Source organism: Colius striatus, chromosome 2, assembly GCF_028858725.1.
Source record: "Colius striatus isolate bColStr4 chromosome 2, bColStr4.1.hap1, whole genome shotgun sequence".
NCBI classification, from domain to species: domain Eukaryota; kingdom Metazoa; phylum Chordata; class Aves; order Coliiformes; family Coliidae; genus Colius; species Colius striatus.
In genome coordinates this window covers 109,966,425-109,983,148 of record NC_084760.1, presented here as the reverse complement: position 1 = coordinate 109,983,148, position 16,724 = coordinate 109,966,425, and the positions used below count along the sequence as shown (strand labels likewise).

General features: G+C 46.8%; 1 protein-coding gene across 2 annotated transcripts; it reads right to left on the bottom strand.

Moving 5' to 3' along the window:
* Positions 1-122: 122 nt before the first annotated feature.
* ENTPD6 (ectonucleoside triphosphate diphosphohydrolase 6) lies at positions 123-16,128 on the bottom strand. Of its 2 annotated transcripts, none has more exons than XM_061989054.1 (14): positions 16,086-16,128; positions 13,987-14,324; positions 12,180-12,256; positions 11,316-11,459; positions 9,485-9,560; positions 8,061-8,096; positions 6,811-6,899; positions 5,448-5,527; positions 4,487-4,551; positions 4,031-4,132; positions 3,462-3,602; positions 2,879-2,935; positions 1,773-1,885; positions 123-1,527 (listed from the first exon to the last, which is right to left on the bottom strand). In XM_061989054.1, the coding sequence occupies exons 2-14, from the start codon at positions 14,243-14,245 to the stop codon at positions 1,441-1,443; spliced, it is 1,326 nt and encodes a 441-aa protein (XP_061845038.1). In that variant the 5' UTR covers positions 14,246-14,324; positions 16,086-16,128; the 3' UTR covers positions 123-1,440. The 2 variants fall into 2 exon arrangements, with proteins under 2 accessions (XP_061845038.1, XP_061845037.1); XM_061989053.1 differs by lacking the exon at positions 16,086-16,128 and adding an exon at positions 15,797-15,866.
* Positions 16,129-16,724: the final 596 nt, after the last annotated feature.

Below are 16,724 nucleotides of genomic sequence, written 5' to 3'. Positions count from 1 at the left end.
GAATGGTTTGAAGGGATGGGGAGAGCATGTGGAGATGGGGATGGTGTCGGGGCACTCACTTCTCAACCCACCCACACTGCAGTCTCCAGCACCAAAAGCCACACAGCACGACCAGCACCGTGTTTCATTTTAAACCGGGGTTTTATTGTCAATGTTCAAGTGTCCCCTGTACACTGAGCCGCTGAGCCCCCTGCCCTGCAGCATGGCACACTGCCATACCACATCTCACTGCCCCGGGGAAAGGACGAGGCTGTGGCCACAAGCCCACGAGTCGGGGCGTGCGCTGCTGGCTCTGTGGCAGGCTGGGCTCATTTGCACCCCCAAAAGACCACTCGGGTCAGCTCTAAATATCCATATAAATACAACACAATTCCACAGTTATATTACAGATAGCATAGCACATCCTCCCCACCTCCTGACGCCTCTGAGATCACTTCCAGCCCACGTACACCACACCACTGGAGTGGTGCATTGCAGCCACCTGCCACAGCTCAGTGCAACCACAGTACATTCATTTATCAAAGTGAGCTGTGTCTGCAGCAAGCGGCACAATACCACCATGTAGATGCACTCATCCCAGGCCCTGCAGCAACCTCACCAAGGCATAAGTGTCTCTCAGGTCCAGTAACCCGTGCCCAGGGTTTATTCTTGTGGCTACATCTTGTCCGATGACCTTACCCTGACTGACTCTGGAGCTGCCAAATCCATCATTAGCCCCATACTCAACTCCCAGGCATCCACAGATCCAGCAAATCTGATGTTCTCCCTCCCCATCCATCTCCCATCAGCCAGGGTACCAACATTAGGCTGCAGGCTTTAACCATACAGAGCATGTAAGCTCTGAATCATGCCTTGAAGTCCATATCCAGTTTCTAGTGTACTCCTGAGCAGGTGGAAAGCAGAGCCGAGACTTCCACAGAGCATTTCAAAGTCACTGCCTGTCAGCAGCACATCTGTGTAAATGCACTGCCTTTGCACACACACTCGCAAATTCACCTTCAAACACAGAAGTAGGGAAGCAAAAGCCATCACTGAAAACTGCTGACAAACAGGAAAAAACCCACCTTGAAATCAGTAAACGAGTAAAGAGTTCCTCTGGAGCGACTGTTTCCCACAGCAACTTCAGCACAGTACAACCACACAAAAAGATGCGTCTCTCAGAGATCAGAGGTGTTCTGCAGAGTCCTGGTTATCCTTCAACAACAGTCAGGTTTCACATCAAGTTGACTGAAGCTGCTGTGATATCGTGGCTTGTTCTTTAGATGCTGTACTCTGTGCTGTACAAAAGTGATGGAGGGGATTTGGCAGGGGGTGGGAGGAAAAGGTTCATGGTGGCCTCCCAAAGGATTCCAGAAGCCAAAAGCAGGCCCTTCAGCAGATTCTCCTGTGTCAGGCTTCCAAAAAACTGAGATTCCCAAAAGTCACCCTCAAGGAGCTGTACTACTGCAGTCTATTGAGCGAGTCGATGTAATGGAAAGTGGCTCCCAAAGCCCAGCTTGTTTCAACGTTGTCAATTTTCCGGGCAAGCTGGGAAAAACAAACCAACCAAAAAGTCAAACCACTGTTCTTTAGGAGAAAGATGGAAGGTGAATAGAGTACTGAAGGTTACCACAAGTAGTTATCACCATTGTGGGGACAATGTCCCTCCATCCCCTCAATCAAAGAGCATGTGTTGTGGCAAGAGATAAATGGGAGATTGAACTACTGGCCTGAAGGCTACTGCCTCAGCACCCTCCTGCCCACTCTTCCCAGCAACCCGTTTTGTGCATCACCTTAAAGACTTGGCTCTTGGGGAAGCCCAGTTCCTGCAGGAGGAAGGTGATGTAGGTGAGGTCCATGCAGAGAAACGGGCTGCTTCCAGGGCTGATCTCCATAGTCTTGCACACTAAGGAGAAAGAAAAAAAGCAGTGTCTGAATGTGCACTGTGGTCTCAGGCCTAGCATCAGCCCAGCCTCCAAAAACCTCCAATGAACCCCTAAACCAGCTCTCAGTTGAACTGTGCAGTGTTATAATGGGGTAGGAACAACATGCACACGTGCACAGAAGCACAAAAGCTTTGGCACATGGGAAGGAAGATGAAGGCATTCTGTCTCTCCCCTAGGAGAGATGAGTTCCTTCTAGCTCTCCAGGAAGGGATCAAAAAGGGCCTCCGACTTCTATCTACTTCAAGCCTTTAAATGTGTGAGCATCCTCAGGTAGGATGTGTTTCTCAAGCATGAGCTCTCAACACATGTTGGTGAAACCAAAGAAAAAGCCAAAAAAAAAACCCAAAGACAAAAGAAAAGCAGCTCCATTTCCCTTCTCAGGATGAATAATGCAAATAGGAGTCCAGAAATCAGAACTGCCACGGTTGTTCAGTCATCCACAATGTTTACCGGAAAACTGTCAGATCAGTTTGATGGAAGCCTGAGTTTGTGGTATTAAGGATGTTTACATCTCTAAGTCTGCACGGGCAGTTCCCTCTGCAGCTGATGCAGCTACAAACTGGTTTTCCCTCTTTTCCAGTTAACAATCAAGCACATGGACAAACCTCCAGACGAAAAGAAAACTTAAACCCGATTAGAACAGGTCACGCTAACAGGGTGAGAACCCCCACATCTATTTTGACAGCAAGTTTATTTGCAATTCTTGAGAGAGTTCTGAAATGTAAGTATTGTAAGATGTCTCACGTGGGCTGCAGGCAAGAATGAATATAAAACCAGCTGAGATTTTTAAGAAGTAAGCAGGAATGTTGGTGAGATGCTATGGAGAGAGGCAGTCCAGAGAGGTGCTCACTCGTTCCTTTAAAAAACCAGGCTTCTTAGGATATCACATATTAGCCATCTGGATATGAATTTACATACAATTGCTAGTGTGTGCTTGATTGAATATTACTCACCATATTTAGCTGCAACTTCAAAGTCACCAACAGTTAATCTTCCTCCTTTTTCTTTATCTAAAAGGAAAAAAACCAAACCTGTGGTCTTTCATATGAGTTTGGGGTTTTTTTTTTTGCATGAAGGCAATTGTAGATTCAAGTCATACAAGTTGTTTGGAAATCCAACCTTGAGCCACTGAAGCCCATGACAAAACTCACACTGGCTTCAAAGATAAAAGATTTTTAACATACATTGAAAAGCCTCGTTTTATGAAGAGCTTCCCTAAAGAAATATACTTTACAGACTCTCTCACTTGGTCCTTGTGTCTGTTCTGTCCTGCTTTGCAATGCCTGAACACAGTTAATCATGGAATGAGACCTCTAGAGATCATCCAGCCCAATCCCCTGCTAAAGCAGGTTCCTCTCTGTCAGGTCACACAAGAACGTGTCCAGGTGGAATGTGAAAGCCTCCAGAGAAGGAGATTCCACACCACACAGACTAAATTCCACCAGGGCTTCTCAGGGCATCCTGATGTGTGTAAGTGCTGTCGCTTCTTCCACGGCCTGTCAGTTAAAATGGAATGAAAAGAGGAGCAAACATTACCTATGAGACCAACATCTGCTGCACGGTCATAGTAGTAGGAGAAGGTGTAAAAATCCAAGCCCTTCACTTCCTCAGCTTTATGCACTTTTTTGTAGAGCATCTTTGCCACTTTGTTAGAACAGGACTCGTACAGAGGCTCACCTAAAAGAAGGCAAAGAAACCCAGCATCTAATAGGTAAAGAGTTAAAGATCCATGCAATTTATTTAAGATCTGCCAGGAAACAGGATCCCTTTTGCACAATGGCACTTTGTAAGCTCCTCACAGAGAACTGAAGTCTGCATCTTCTTCCCACCCTCAGGCTAGGACTAAGTATGTGCCAGATCAGAGATGGACAACACCATTTGAGGCAGAAGGATTTTGAAAGGCCTGTTCAGGGACTGCTCCACTCCATCCAGGTTACTGCTAGCAGCTTTACTGACTGGGCAGACACACCATGGTGTTAAGAGCTGCAGAGCCTCCTTAACAGCACGTCAAGAGGAGTCGGCCAGAACAGTAAACAGAGAATCTAGTGTCTTTACTCTGCTAATAGCATGCTGGCCTAGAGAGAAAGAGTGATAAATCACTATACCTGCCTTCTGTCCTTTAATTTTGTACACTATCTCGGCATGTTGCCATTCAGATTTGAAGCCAGGGGGTAAACAAGGGCTGACCAATTCCTCCCCTTCTCCTACTGCAGAAGTAAAACAAAGCCACATTAAGGAAAACCAGAAGGAGTTAAATTTCAGATCCCTCCCCCGAGCCCTGCTCCAGGTTGTCCCACAACCTCAGAGAGGCCTCATCAAGCCCTAGCCATGGCTCAGGGGTCCCATGCCTCCCCAAAGCTGGTAAGAGTCCAGGTCTCCTGGGATCTAGCAGTGTCACCTCCTGCATTCATCTCAAATGCACCCAGCCATGGTGATAGGAGCCCACATACCACTCAGGAACTTTCAGCCCAGTAGGAAGGGGACAGACAACTCCTCCCCCCACAACAAGGGCTCTGTACACTATGCTCAGAGCCAAGACTTGAGAAGTGCCTGTAACTTACAGGGTTTTCCCTCAAGTCCTCCTAAAATGGCGAGCCTTGCTGACATCAGCCCAAGTCCCAGGTAACTGCAAAAGGATAAAAGCATCTGTCAACAACAAACATCCTCCCTCTGACACCTCACTGACAACTTGGCTGGGACACACCAGTCTCCTCTATATGGTCTCAGTCCCCTCTACATAGCTCGGGTCAGCAGCTAATGCACTAAGAGGAGCGGTGTGATAACCTGCTCTGGTTTTACCCTCACCCAGGAGGATAATCCCTAGATGAAAAAGCACAGCTATTAGCTGTCATTGGTAATCTGGCTCCTGAAGAGCTGGGAATGCTGAAGGCGCTCCCCTAACATTACTCCTGCCCTCCTCAAAGGCAGCACAGCCTCTAGCATACAGAGTTGAGTCTTTTTTTGAGCCCAACACATCCTGCAGCAAACACAGATGGGCAGAAGCTGCTTTCCTCTGCCCAAAACACTGGGGGCACAGGCAGAAAGTGAGGAGGGAGGAATGGCAGAGTCAATGTGCTATGAACTGACCTTGGTGGTGAGGAGGTAAAAGAGTTGGGAGCCTGGGGAGGAGGAAGAGGTGGGGGGGAAGGTGTTTTTGATTTTGTTCTTATTTTTTCATTATCCTACTGTTTAATGGGCAATAAACTAAATCAACCTCTCTAAGTCATGTCTATTTTGCCCATGACAGTAACTGGTAAGCGATGCCCCTGTCCTTATCTTGACCCATGAGCTTTTTGTGGTATTTTCTTCCCCTTGTCCTGTTGATGGAAGGGGAGTGACAGAGAGGCTTGGTAGGCACCTGGCAGGCAGCCAGGGTTAATCCACCACAATGACACAGCTCAGGTTTCTCTGCTTCTTCCCACTACTCATTTGCAAAGATCTCACTTCAGCAAAACCCCTAGATCTCACTGGCTTCCTAAAATGCTTCTGTCTGTACAGTGTGCTCTCTTTCCGACAACTAACCTGTATGAATAGAGCTTGTAGGTGTTGTTAAACATCCGAAACGAAGTTGTATGGCCAGCTGGTGATGCCTGGAGAGTTGCCTGGAGGGAGAGAAAGATGTTCCTGCAAGTTTTCCGCCAGCAGCAGCAAGCACCAACACCACAAGCTTCCACAATATTAGGAAAAATGTGAAACAATCCCAGCATGGTTCAGAGAGAAATGACCGGTTTGCAACTTGACCACAGATACACCAGACAACCACAACACCTGGAGTTGAAATAGTGTCTTCACATAACAGTCTAAACAGGCTACATTTCCATTTGTGTCTGCTCCAAAATGGTGTGTAAAAGAATTACTTTAAGTAGAAAGGAATCCTTACCCCAGCTTTTAACTGCTTTTGTCAAGAGGCTACAGTAATTGCCTTTTCACACGATCCCTACTAAGGAAAACTGTGCAAAATAATAGGATAGCCAGGCATGCATGAACTTCCTACTCAAGTGAATTCAGCTGTGAACTTCCACAAGGCACATCACTCTGCTTGCCAAGGAACAGAGTGAGGAACAGCTGTGGTCTGAAGAAATGAAAGGGTAATTCTCTAAAGCACTTTGCAGCCTCTTCCCTGAGCACACCAGCACGGCCAGTACATCTGCAGGGAGCAAAGCTCAGGCCGTGATCCTGTTCATGCTGCTCCTATCCTAACACTACCACTAAGTCCAAAATCTCTACATGTCAGACTCTTCACATTCCCTGTCACTCAGCTGTAAGAGCACTATGTCTTCATTAGCCCTGCCTGGGACACTGGATACAGCATCCCAAGCTTCTGCTTTTGTGCAGCTTTACTAAAACCAACAGCTCTGCTCAGGCCAAAGCCTTTCAACTGCACATCCACGGGGCTCACAGAACACCTGCAAAAATGACCCAACAGGAAGCTGAAACAACAAACACCACTGTGTATTTTTTACTGCATAGTAACAGTTGCTCCTTGGGAAGCATTCATTTACAACTGAGAAACAAGGAGTGAGAAGGCATCTTACCACGCTCCTAAAACCCAGAACAGGTCAAATGTTGGACTTGAGCTCATTAACAGCATTGCTTTTGAGGTCTTCACTATAAGCAGCTCAAACTGAGAGTCCAGGATGAAGATGCTCAAGCCAACACATTTCCCTGGGGAGGAAGCAGACATCCCACATGCACCACTAACCCCCAGGGTGGGAGTCAGAGTCCTGACAGAGAGTGGTGAACACCTCCAAGACTGACTATAACAGATGTGACCAAGTGACCTGGGGTTTTCTGTCAGAAGCGTGGCTTCAGGTCACACTGTCAGAGCTGAGGCTTCACCCATCTGTGCACCTGCGGCTCCCAGCAGCCTGCGCATCCACGTTACCTCGGTGCGTGGAAGGAAGGTGATCTGTGTCGATCCACCACCCAAATCCAGCATCCCTACACTTCTCTTCTGGGGGTCGTCTAGGCTACCTGAAAGGTGTGACAGAACAGAGAAGGCCACTGTGAGAAAACAACCAGGGACTAACCCAGAAGTACAGTGGCAAAAGGACAATCTAGACAACACCTGTCAGCTTCCAGCCCATGCTAAATCATACCATCAAGTACTGAGCACTTGTTTTGGCTTTAGCAGGGTGACCTGAAAATCTTCAAGTGACAGAGTTGCTGTTATTTCCCCAGTGGCTGTTCATGCCCTAATTCCAGCAGCTTTGGATTCCTAAACATTTTCCAGGGGATGCAAGGACCCTTTTGCAAACTCTGCTCCGGTAACCACTTCGTACCACAGAGGAATGTGGTTTTCTTGGCCACCTCTCCCCGATCTCTTAGTGATATTCTGCACATTCCTATGGCCAAGGGGACGACAGTCTGAAAGGAGCTGGCCAGAGACTCGGCTCTCTTGGAACTCTTCCTGCTGCCAGCCCAGACTTGTCATTTAAATCCAGTTCTTCTCAGTTAGATCCTTCAAATGCAACTTCCTGACATGACTAGTTTGTGCCAAGCACCTCAGCAGATCTCATGATAGATGATGTTTGAAGATCTCTGACCTTTCTGATATTTCCCATGAGCATAAAAATCTTCAGGGCACTACTACAGCTTCACACACTGTGTGTGCTTAACGTAGTAGAGTGTTTGGACATCAAATCACTTTATTTATTGTCAGGGAGGGTTGCAGCTTAGTTTTTCCTTTACTCTTTAGCTGCTGTCTTCTAACTCAGCAGTGTAAACACTTTCAGTATTTCTATGTGATAAATCTGTAAGGAAGTAGCATTGCACTTTCTTTTGCTCTGTGCAGCTGCCAAGAACATCTAGAACACCCACATTAAAAATGTAGCCAGAGCTTGTGGCAGACTCTAAAAAGGAATAAAATGCTCTAGAGTACCCTACAGGGAATTGAGAGAAAGGCTACATTACACATCTAGGAAAAGGGATTAAACACTTCACTCTGCAAAGTAAATGGTCAAAATCCTAATGTCTTAAACAGGCCAAGCAAAAAACAACTGCTGACTTATTCCCAGATCCTTCCTTCTCCCACTCCACCCTAAGGAATGAGCAAATCCCAAGCAAGGGCAGAAAACAGCATGAATTTCATAGCATTGGTCATATGTTTACACACACATGCTCATGTGCACATACCTGTTAGAAAATTTATTGTGATCCAGGCTGAAATACCTAATAAGGAAAAGAGTCAGAAGATGCATTGTTACATCACATCATTTAATTTTCTCTAACAACAGCATCAAATAGGGTGAGCTATACTACAAGGTCTGCCCACTCCGAGATCTGATTAGCTGGAAGCCTTTTTAAGTTTTTCATACTGTTTAATTGCACTAAACAAAATAATCAGCAGGACAGACCGTGTCTCCCAACAACAGAGTCATCAGAGGGCAATGGCATGAGCTCCCTTGTCCCCCCTTTCACAAATGGAGGATTTCTACTCCAAAGGACAGCTAAGCAAGAAGGACCTTCCAGAAGGTTGAATAGCTCTACTGAGCTTCCCTAACCCACCCTGCCCCTAAGACAGTGTTTCCACAACTGTCAACAGCTTAGATACCTTGAACAGAGAAAGTGACAAGGAAATGTCTGTCACATTGTTAATTTCCTAGGAAAACAGCACTGCTAGGCTTTTGTTTGATGTCAGGCACCTGAGTTTCCTTTTGAACACTAAGAATTTTTATCTTTTCAGTGTTCTTCCCCTTTTCCTCTAGATGTTTTTGTGAGCAGCACTGTTTCTGTCCTCTTCTTGTTTTATAAACCTTCTCTCCATAAATGAGATTAAATTAATGGGCCTTATGTTAACAAATTCAAATATTTACCCATGTGGTTAAAACCCAAGGCATGGTAGGGAAAACGGTCCAGGCCAACCCTTGGCTGAACCAAAGCTGTCATTGCTATTAATGATTTTTAAAACAAAACAAAAAGAAGAGTTACAATGTCTTTCTTCCATTCTGTGGAAGAAATGCATAAACACCTCCAAACAGCTCCAGCTGTTTGGTATCTAAGCAGGTTTAGAATCCATTTCAATACTTAGTTACTTAGAATTCAGACACGTTTCTTCATATTATTTTAAATCAAGTCTGATTCTGGGTTCTGTTCTCAGCATTTTTTGATGAGCATCAACCTACTTCAGCGTGTATTTTCTTCTCCCTATCACTTTTTTCTTCAGACTGAATTCGTGATCACACTCATTACACCAGTTATAACTAACACTATGACCAAATACTTCCAGAAAGCTGAGGAGCACTGTCAAGAGTAGGGTGTATAAAAACGGTTGTTGAAGAGCATCTCAACAAGCAGATATTCAGAAACCCTTCCAGAAGGTTCCTGGTGATCCCACATGACCTACCCAGCACTCAGACCTTTGAAAATCACGACAGGAGCTTAGGATTTGAATTGGGAAACTGTAGCACAAGATCTCTTTGGCAGGCATTGCCTGAGGCAGTGTAAAAAACTGTGTCAGACCCACTGCTTGTGGGTTGCCACCACAGTAAGTGGGGACTTGTTAAGAGTGCAGCAGGAAGCTCCAGGATTGCAGAAAGGGTCCCCAGAAGTCAGCCTACCTTCATCGCTTCCATTCATTATCGACACGCAGTTGTCCCTCACGAAGAAGGGGGAGGCCTGAAAAATCTCCTTCACCTGTAGTTCACATAAAAGCTACACTCAGAGACATCCTTTTCTTTTTCAGATGAAAAGCAAGCTTTTTTAAAAAACCTCCAGTTTCACACAACTGCTCCTCTTCTTGGGCCAGATCCCAACTGCTGCTCACTACTTCGAATCATAGAATCATAGAATGGTAGGGGTTGGAAGGGACCTTTAGAGATCACCTAGTCCAACCCCCTTGCAGAAGCAGGGTCACCTAGATCAGGTCACACAGGAATATGTCCAGGCAGGTCTTGAAGACCTCCAAGGAAGGAGACTCCACACCCCTCTGGGCAGCCTGTGCCAGGGCTCTCTCACCTCACAGTGAAATAGTTTTTTCTTATATTTAAGTGGAACTTTTTGTGTTGCAGCTTCATCCCATCACCCCTTGTCCTGTTGCTAGCTACTATAGAAAAAAGGGATGTCCCAACCTCCTGACACCCACCCTTTAGATATTTGTAAATGTTAATAAGATCTCCCCTCAGTCTCCTCTTCTCCAGACTAAACAGCCCCACTTCCTGCAGCCTTTCCTTGTATGAAAGATGTTCCAGTCCCCTGATCATCTTGGTGGTCCTGCACTGGACTCCAGCACTTCCCTGTCCCTCTTGAGCTGAGGAGCCCAGAACTGGACACAGTAATCCAGATGAGGCCTCACCAGGGCAGCTGAGGAGCCCAACAAACATCAGCTTGCACTCTGCTATAAAGGGTCAGAGATTCACACGCTGGTTCAACAGTTTAGTGCAGGCACAGGGATGGATGTGTGGGGTTGCAAGCATGAAGATTGCTCAGAAATGCCATTAACAAGGGATGGACATGGGGAGCGAAGGGATCTTGGTTTACTTTGTGCAACTGGCCGCTCACTGGGTATTATGCATGCACTGGAGGAGGCAGGAGGTGGAAATCCTGCCTTTCAGGAATGCCCCAGGGGATGTTGTTTTTAAAAATGAGCATGTTGGCTGTCAGAGGTAACATCATAGAATCATACAATGGTAGGGTTGGAAGGGACCTTTAGAGATCATCTAGTCCAATCCCCCTGCAGAAGCAGGCTGATCCTACACAAGATAGCAAAGCCTTAGGCTTCCAGGGTCCTCTAAAGTAACAACTGCAGCAGATCCAGCTGAAATCCAGCATGGAAAAGAAGAGGCCAGTTTGCAGGCAGCAGAGCTCAATTGGTTCCAACCAACCACAACACATTTCCTCCTTCCCATTACTACTTAACAGTTCACTTAACACACACTTAACAAACCTCTCCTGCAGATCTGAAGCCTGGAACATAACATTTTGTTTATTTTTATAACATTTTAAAATATTAAACATATTTAGATGCCTATAAATGCCACTTACATTACTGCCAATCAATATAAAGGAGCAACCTTGCAGCAGCAGGCTGACAACACGAGCAATCCAATAACAGAGAGCTCTTCTCAAAATAGCAGCATCCTGGTCAGATGCACCAACAAACACGTTTGGTATGAACAAGGACGTGGTGACTGTTAGGGGTGTATCATTACACTTGTTACATGTCACCTCCAGGCTTATAGGGAGCTGTCATCATTCCTCTGTGCTTCTACTCACACAATTTGTCCCCCCTGAACCATATAAGATCAGAGAGCTCTGCTCTGCTTTCAGCTCTTTCTGCTTTCAACTGATAAGAACGGCTCAGGTACATGAAAGTAAAGGAGAATCTTACACAGAAGGGACCAAATCTTGCACTAAAATTTCTGGAAAGCAAACTGAAAGGGGAAATAGTACCTTATCCAACAACTTCTGAGCTTTCTCTCCTGGCAGCAACCGTAGGCCAGCTGTGGCTTTCAGGACCAGAGGAGTAAATTTCCACAGCTCCACAGGAACTTCCTTCTTTGCCACCTCCAGGAGCTCTTTTATTCCTTGGCCACTCTGTGAGCAGAGGAAGAACAGAATAAAATCATTTTAGAAACTCTCTAGATTTGCCATTACTGGAAGAGTAAAAGGGTGACCAGAGGTACAATTCACTGTAAATGTGGAACAGAGACAAGTCAGTGTCACAAGGGGCCGGTAGAAGGGGGAGGACTCGCTGTCTCCTACGGTGTGAGACCTGGTGGATACAATGGGGATTATCCAGCAACAGGCCAAAAACAAGCAGGAATGAGTTACTTTTTCAGTGACACAGAACATAAAACATCATGAGCTGGGTGTAAATCTGACTTAGGGAGTTCCTAAATCCCTGCCAGACAGAAGGTAAGGGAAACGGGTGAGAACTCACTTAGTATTTAGCCTGGCTTTTAGACTAGTTTCCTGAGAATCCAGTTCTGGTCACTTTTGGAGAAGACTCTGTCCCAATCTAATACAGTTCTTTTGCATTTTTTTAATCACCTCAAAATTCTTAAGGCAGAGATAGAAAAAACATCCAGTGTGCTTAATTAACAACACTGCCACGGAGAACAAGGTGCTTTCTGTTCCTTGCTTCTCTGCCTGTTGACCAGCCTTTCCTGTGGGCTTGTATCATTTGGAGGCACTTCCCTGAACTGGGCAGTTCAGCATACTGTAGCACAGGAAGATGTGGAGCTATGGACTGTATCACAGAAAGAACAGGACCTTTTGAGGCATGTGCTTTTACAGTAATAGAAGCAAAATTACCTTCTCGACATCATCGGCGTAGGCAGACAGACCCGGCTTCAGTGCTTTAAACGTCTCGTGGGTTAACTTGGGAGTCTCTGCTCAAAAGCAGGGTTCCAAAATAAGCAACAGTACAAATAATTTTGCATGCACAAAGAGAAAACCATTTGACAAATCACATCACGATGCAGTGATGGCAGCCAACTGAAGCCCCTGTCTAATGAACTCTCAGCAGCCACCCAACCTTTAAATGCAGCTCTTGCTATGGAATTAGCTTCCAAGAAAAGCATTTTTAAAAGCCATGGCCATTTTTCATGTGCTGGTGTCCACTCTGCACATCTTTTTCATGCGCATCAGACAGTCACCAGATGGGTGCAAGCTCTCTGTGAGCCCCTGCACCTGCCATGTGCAGCTTTCCAAACTGCACTGCTAACAAAGACCCCGCATTTCAGTGTGCTCCGTTCTGGCTAAACTTGACTCCAGCACAACTCTGTGGAAGCTTTATCACTGTTTTCAATGGCAGCAGAGTGAACCAGACCTAAGTATTTTGGAAACCTGCAGTACAGGCAATGACATGAACCTGCACCCAAAGCATGAGCTTAACATCGTATTTCCCCCTCTTCCCAACTACACTCCATCAAGTTTCCTGCAATATACTCTGAAGTTGTGTTTAAGGAGAAGCAGACAAGGGAAAAGCATGGGTTCAGGAATATACTGAAAGCAGGAAATACATGGACTGTTGTTTAAAGCCTTTGCTGGCTAAGCCTTACACTAGTCTGTTCTGCAAAGCTAAGGTGCTCCCCACAGGACAATCCCACCATACACCACACTGCTAATCCTTAAAAGCATCCTCAGGTCACCTACCAACAACATCCACACGGGTTCTTTCATCTTTAAGACTGTCACAAATGGGAGCTGGCAACACCTAAACAAACAAAGCTCTAGAGGGAAACTGGAGCTTTTTTGTAACCCTTCTGTCACACCTCTCAGCAATACTTTCTGTCCAGATGCAAGACACAGCCATTTGAATCAAACAGTGAACTTTTGCAGTTTAAGTCCAACACTGAAGCCACGGACACGTTAAATTGGACAACGCAGAGGGAAACAGCTCACTACCAGGAACCGGAGACAGTCAACAACCTTACGGTGAGAATTTGGGGGAATAAGGCAGGTAGCTCTTCCACCAAGCAGTGTGATGAAAAACTGCTCTTCTTCATTCTAAAGAATGGTACAGCTGCCATGTAGCTCACATTCTGACATTACAGCACTTTCTCCCCGTTGCATGTTTTTGTAATTCCATCCAAACTCACACGCTTAAATCATAACACACTTCCTGATGGCTCTCTAGAAAGAGCTGAAGCATGTCTGTTCAAGTAATCATAGAATGGTAGGGGCTGGAAGAGACCTTTAGAGATCATCTAGTCCACCCCCCCCGCAGAAGCAGGTAAGGTCGCATAGGAACATATCCAGGTGGGTTTTGAAGACCTCCAAGGAAGGAGACTCCACACCCTCCCTGGGCAGCCTGTGCCAGGGCTCTCTCACCTCAACAGTGAAATAGTTTTTTCTGATGTTTAAATGGAACTTTTTGTGTTCCAGCTTCATCCCATTACCCCTTGATCTGTCACCTGATACAACAGAAAAAAGGGATGTCCCAACCTCCTGACACCCACCCTTTAGATATTTGTCATTATTAATAAGATTCCCCCACAGTCTCCTCTTTTCTAGCCCCAGTTCCCGCAGCCTTTCACAAGACCTAGAATAGAATCATCAATGACCTGCTGTATACACCACTGAAGGGTTAATCTATCATGCAATAAGCAGGTTCTACCTTTTGCCTGCTGTGTAAATTTGAAGATATGGATGCGAGTTCCAGTGCTTCCAGCATCAAACATAATCCCATAAAAGACCGAGAGATCCGTGGTCGATGCCTGATGGTTCGGTTTCTCTCCCCTGCTCTCGGCAACTCCTTCTGTTGCTCCCACGACTGGTTTGGAATCCAATTGCCATTTTATGTATGCAGCATAAATAACCAAGCATGCCAGAATCCCAAAAGCAAAGAACCGCTTTGATATCTTCATGGCTTCCATTTATCAGGTGGTTTGTTTCTTCCCTGTATCAAACGTTTTCCTTCTTGTCCTTCAAGAATGGTTGGTTCCCACATCACTCCTATATCCAACAGAAAAGAAAAGGTATGGTTTGTTTTCTAAACCTGCTGAAAAGAACTAGGAGTGTGGCAGTGATTTGGTAAGGGACTTACAGGAGTAAACTTGACTGGAGCATTGGTTAAAAAGTTAACTGTTAGTTGGTTTAGATCTGTGGCAAGAAAGTTGGGCATGACAGTCAAAGTAAAGTTGTAGTAAACCACTGCAACAAACACCCTGGTAAAAAGTCAAACATAAAAGGAGTGAAAGACTACTATTAGTAAAAAGATTTATGTCTACAGCTCCTTCAGCCTCTGGAGTAAGACTGAGATATCAGCTACTGTTTTCAGTGCTCAAATCTATCTCACCTAACCCAGGAAAACTTGCAGCTAAATGCTTACATTTATTCCAGGAGGACAAGGTAGAATTCTGCATTTGAAAACCTGGCATTCACCTCCAAATCACTTGTCAAACTGGACCTGGATGCAAAATCCCATGGTGCTTGTCCTAACTCAATCAAATCCTCCAGGGCTCCTGGATGCTTATGAGACCACACACAAGCTTCAGGAGGAACATATCCATTGCCCTTCAGCATGTCATTGAGAGCTACAGCCAATTTTAAGACATGAAGCTACATAAAGTTTTTTTTTCCCCATTGCTACTGGGGCCTGAAAAGGAACAGAGTAAGGAGAGTTCATAGAAGCTAAATACAACAGCTGAGGTGGGAACAGACCTCAAGAGGTTTCTCATCCAATCTCTTGCTCAAAGCACGGGCAGCTGTGAGAACCCATCATGTTGCTCAGGGCTATATCCACCTATATCTTGAAAACCTCCACGGATGGATATCCCACAACCTCTGTGGGCAACTCAAATCATTTGCAGTTACCTTTGTCAGTTCCTGAAATGGTGACAGAGGACCCAAAATACTGGACAAGGCTAATTTAAAACCCAGTGAAGATTCACGGAACGAAGAGTGGCCCCTCTAGCTCCAACATCAGGAAAGAAACCACAGCAAAGCACAGTGCAAGGTATCTACTCGCATGTCGTGGGGAGGAGGAATTTAAACTCAAGGCAATTACAAGTGTATTGCCAAAAACGGGTAAGATGAACATTTATAAAAATGGAGGCAAGCAAAACCAGAGGGCACAAATACACATGAAGAACAGACAAGCGTAGGGGAAAAGGAACTGCAGGCTGTCATAAAACAGAAATCGGGGAGGTGGCACTGCAAAAGACAGGAAAATTCTTTCTGGCTTCTATCAGCGAGCAGAGGGACGTAGGTGGCAAGTACTGCACATCTACGAGGTGATTACTCCCGTCTTCCTGATGCCAAAAAGGCCTCAAATGCCGCCACACGAGAGCTAACGACACGTCCCGGGAGGAGAGCAGCAGGAAACTGGGCTGATCTTTCCAAGGAGACAGGAGTCTCCACCGCGGGAAAGGTGGGGCTGGAAGGATGAGGCGGGCTGGAGGAGTCTGCCAGCATAAACCCCCTACCCGCATTTTCCCGAAGGGACGCGGCATTGACCGTTCTCCCCGCCTTTGTCAGGAGACGCTGAGATTCCCTGCAGGGGAACAGCTATCCGCCCGGGGACACTGAGGGAGGCGAGCGTCAGGCAGATGCCCGCCGGCAGGCAGCTCGGGCCTGCGCGGCCTCAGTACGGCCTCTGAGCTCGGGCCGGCCGGCCCAGCCCGCCGCCGCCGCCCCTCACAGCGGTCCCCCACTGCCCCAGCCTCCCGCCCGGCGCGCGGTGCGGCCCCCGCTCCTCCCGCCGCCCGCACTCACGCTGCCGCCGCCGCCGGCCCGGCCATGGCGGCGCCGCTGCCCGTGCGCAGGCGCGGTGAGGGCCGGGCCCGCGGGCTGCACCACCCCTGAGGCCCGCTCCCCCGAGGACGAGGGGGAGCAGCGGGGTCTGGCGTGAGGGGAGGCCCGAGGTTGGGGCTGTCGTGCGCGGTATGCGGCTAGTTCCGCAGCAGCCGTTGCGCGAGGCCCAGCGGATCCCCTCCGGGGTGTCTCCCCTGGGAAAAGGGCAAAACGCCACGAAACCAGAGAACTGTGAGGAAAAAGTGTGAGACGAACAGAGCCTGAGGTGAGAGAAGGAGGAGGAGCAGGTGATACTGTAAAAGCCGGCCTAGGGATAGTCTCCAAGACTGAGTTCTGGAGTTTCCGAAGGCAGGCATTAGTTATTGCAGCCCCGGGTGCACGGGGGATAAGTACTAAATTGTCCTGCATCCGTGTGCTGCATCAGGCACCCTTTGTACTGCCCCGTTACATACATATGCTTCGATTTTCTCAGAATGTGCATGCATATTCACGTTTTTGTCCCTCAAGAATTGCTTACATTGGGCCTGTCCCATTTGGGCATGAGCTCCTAGTCACACAGGGTCTTTGGGGGTCTTCAGGACCTTCAGGTGGTCATTGCCT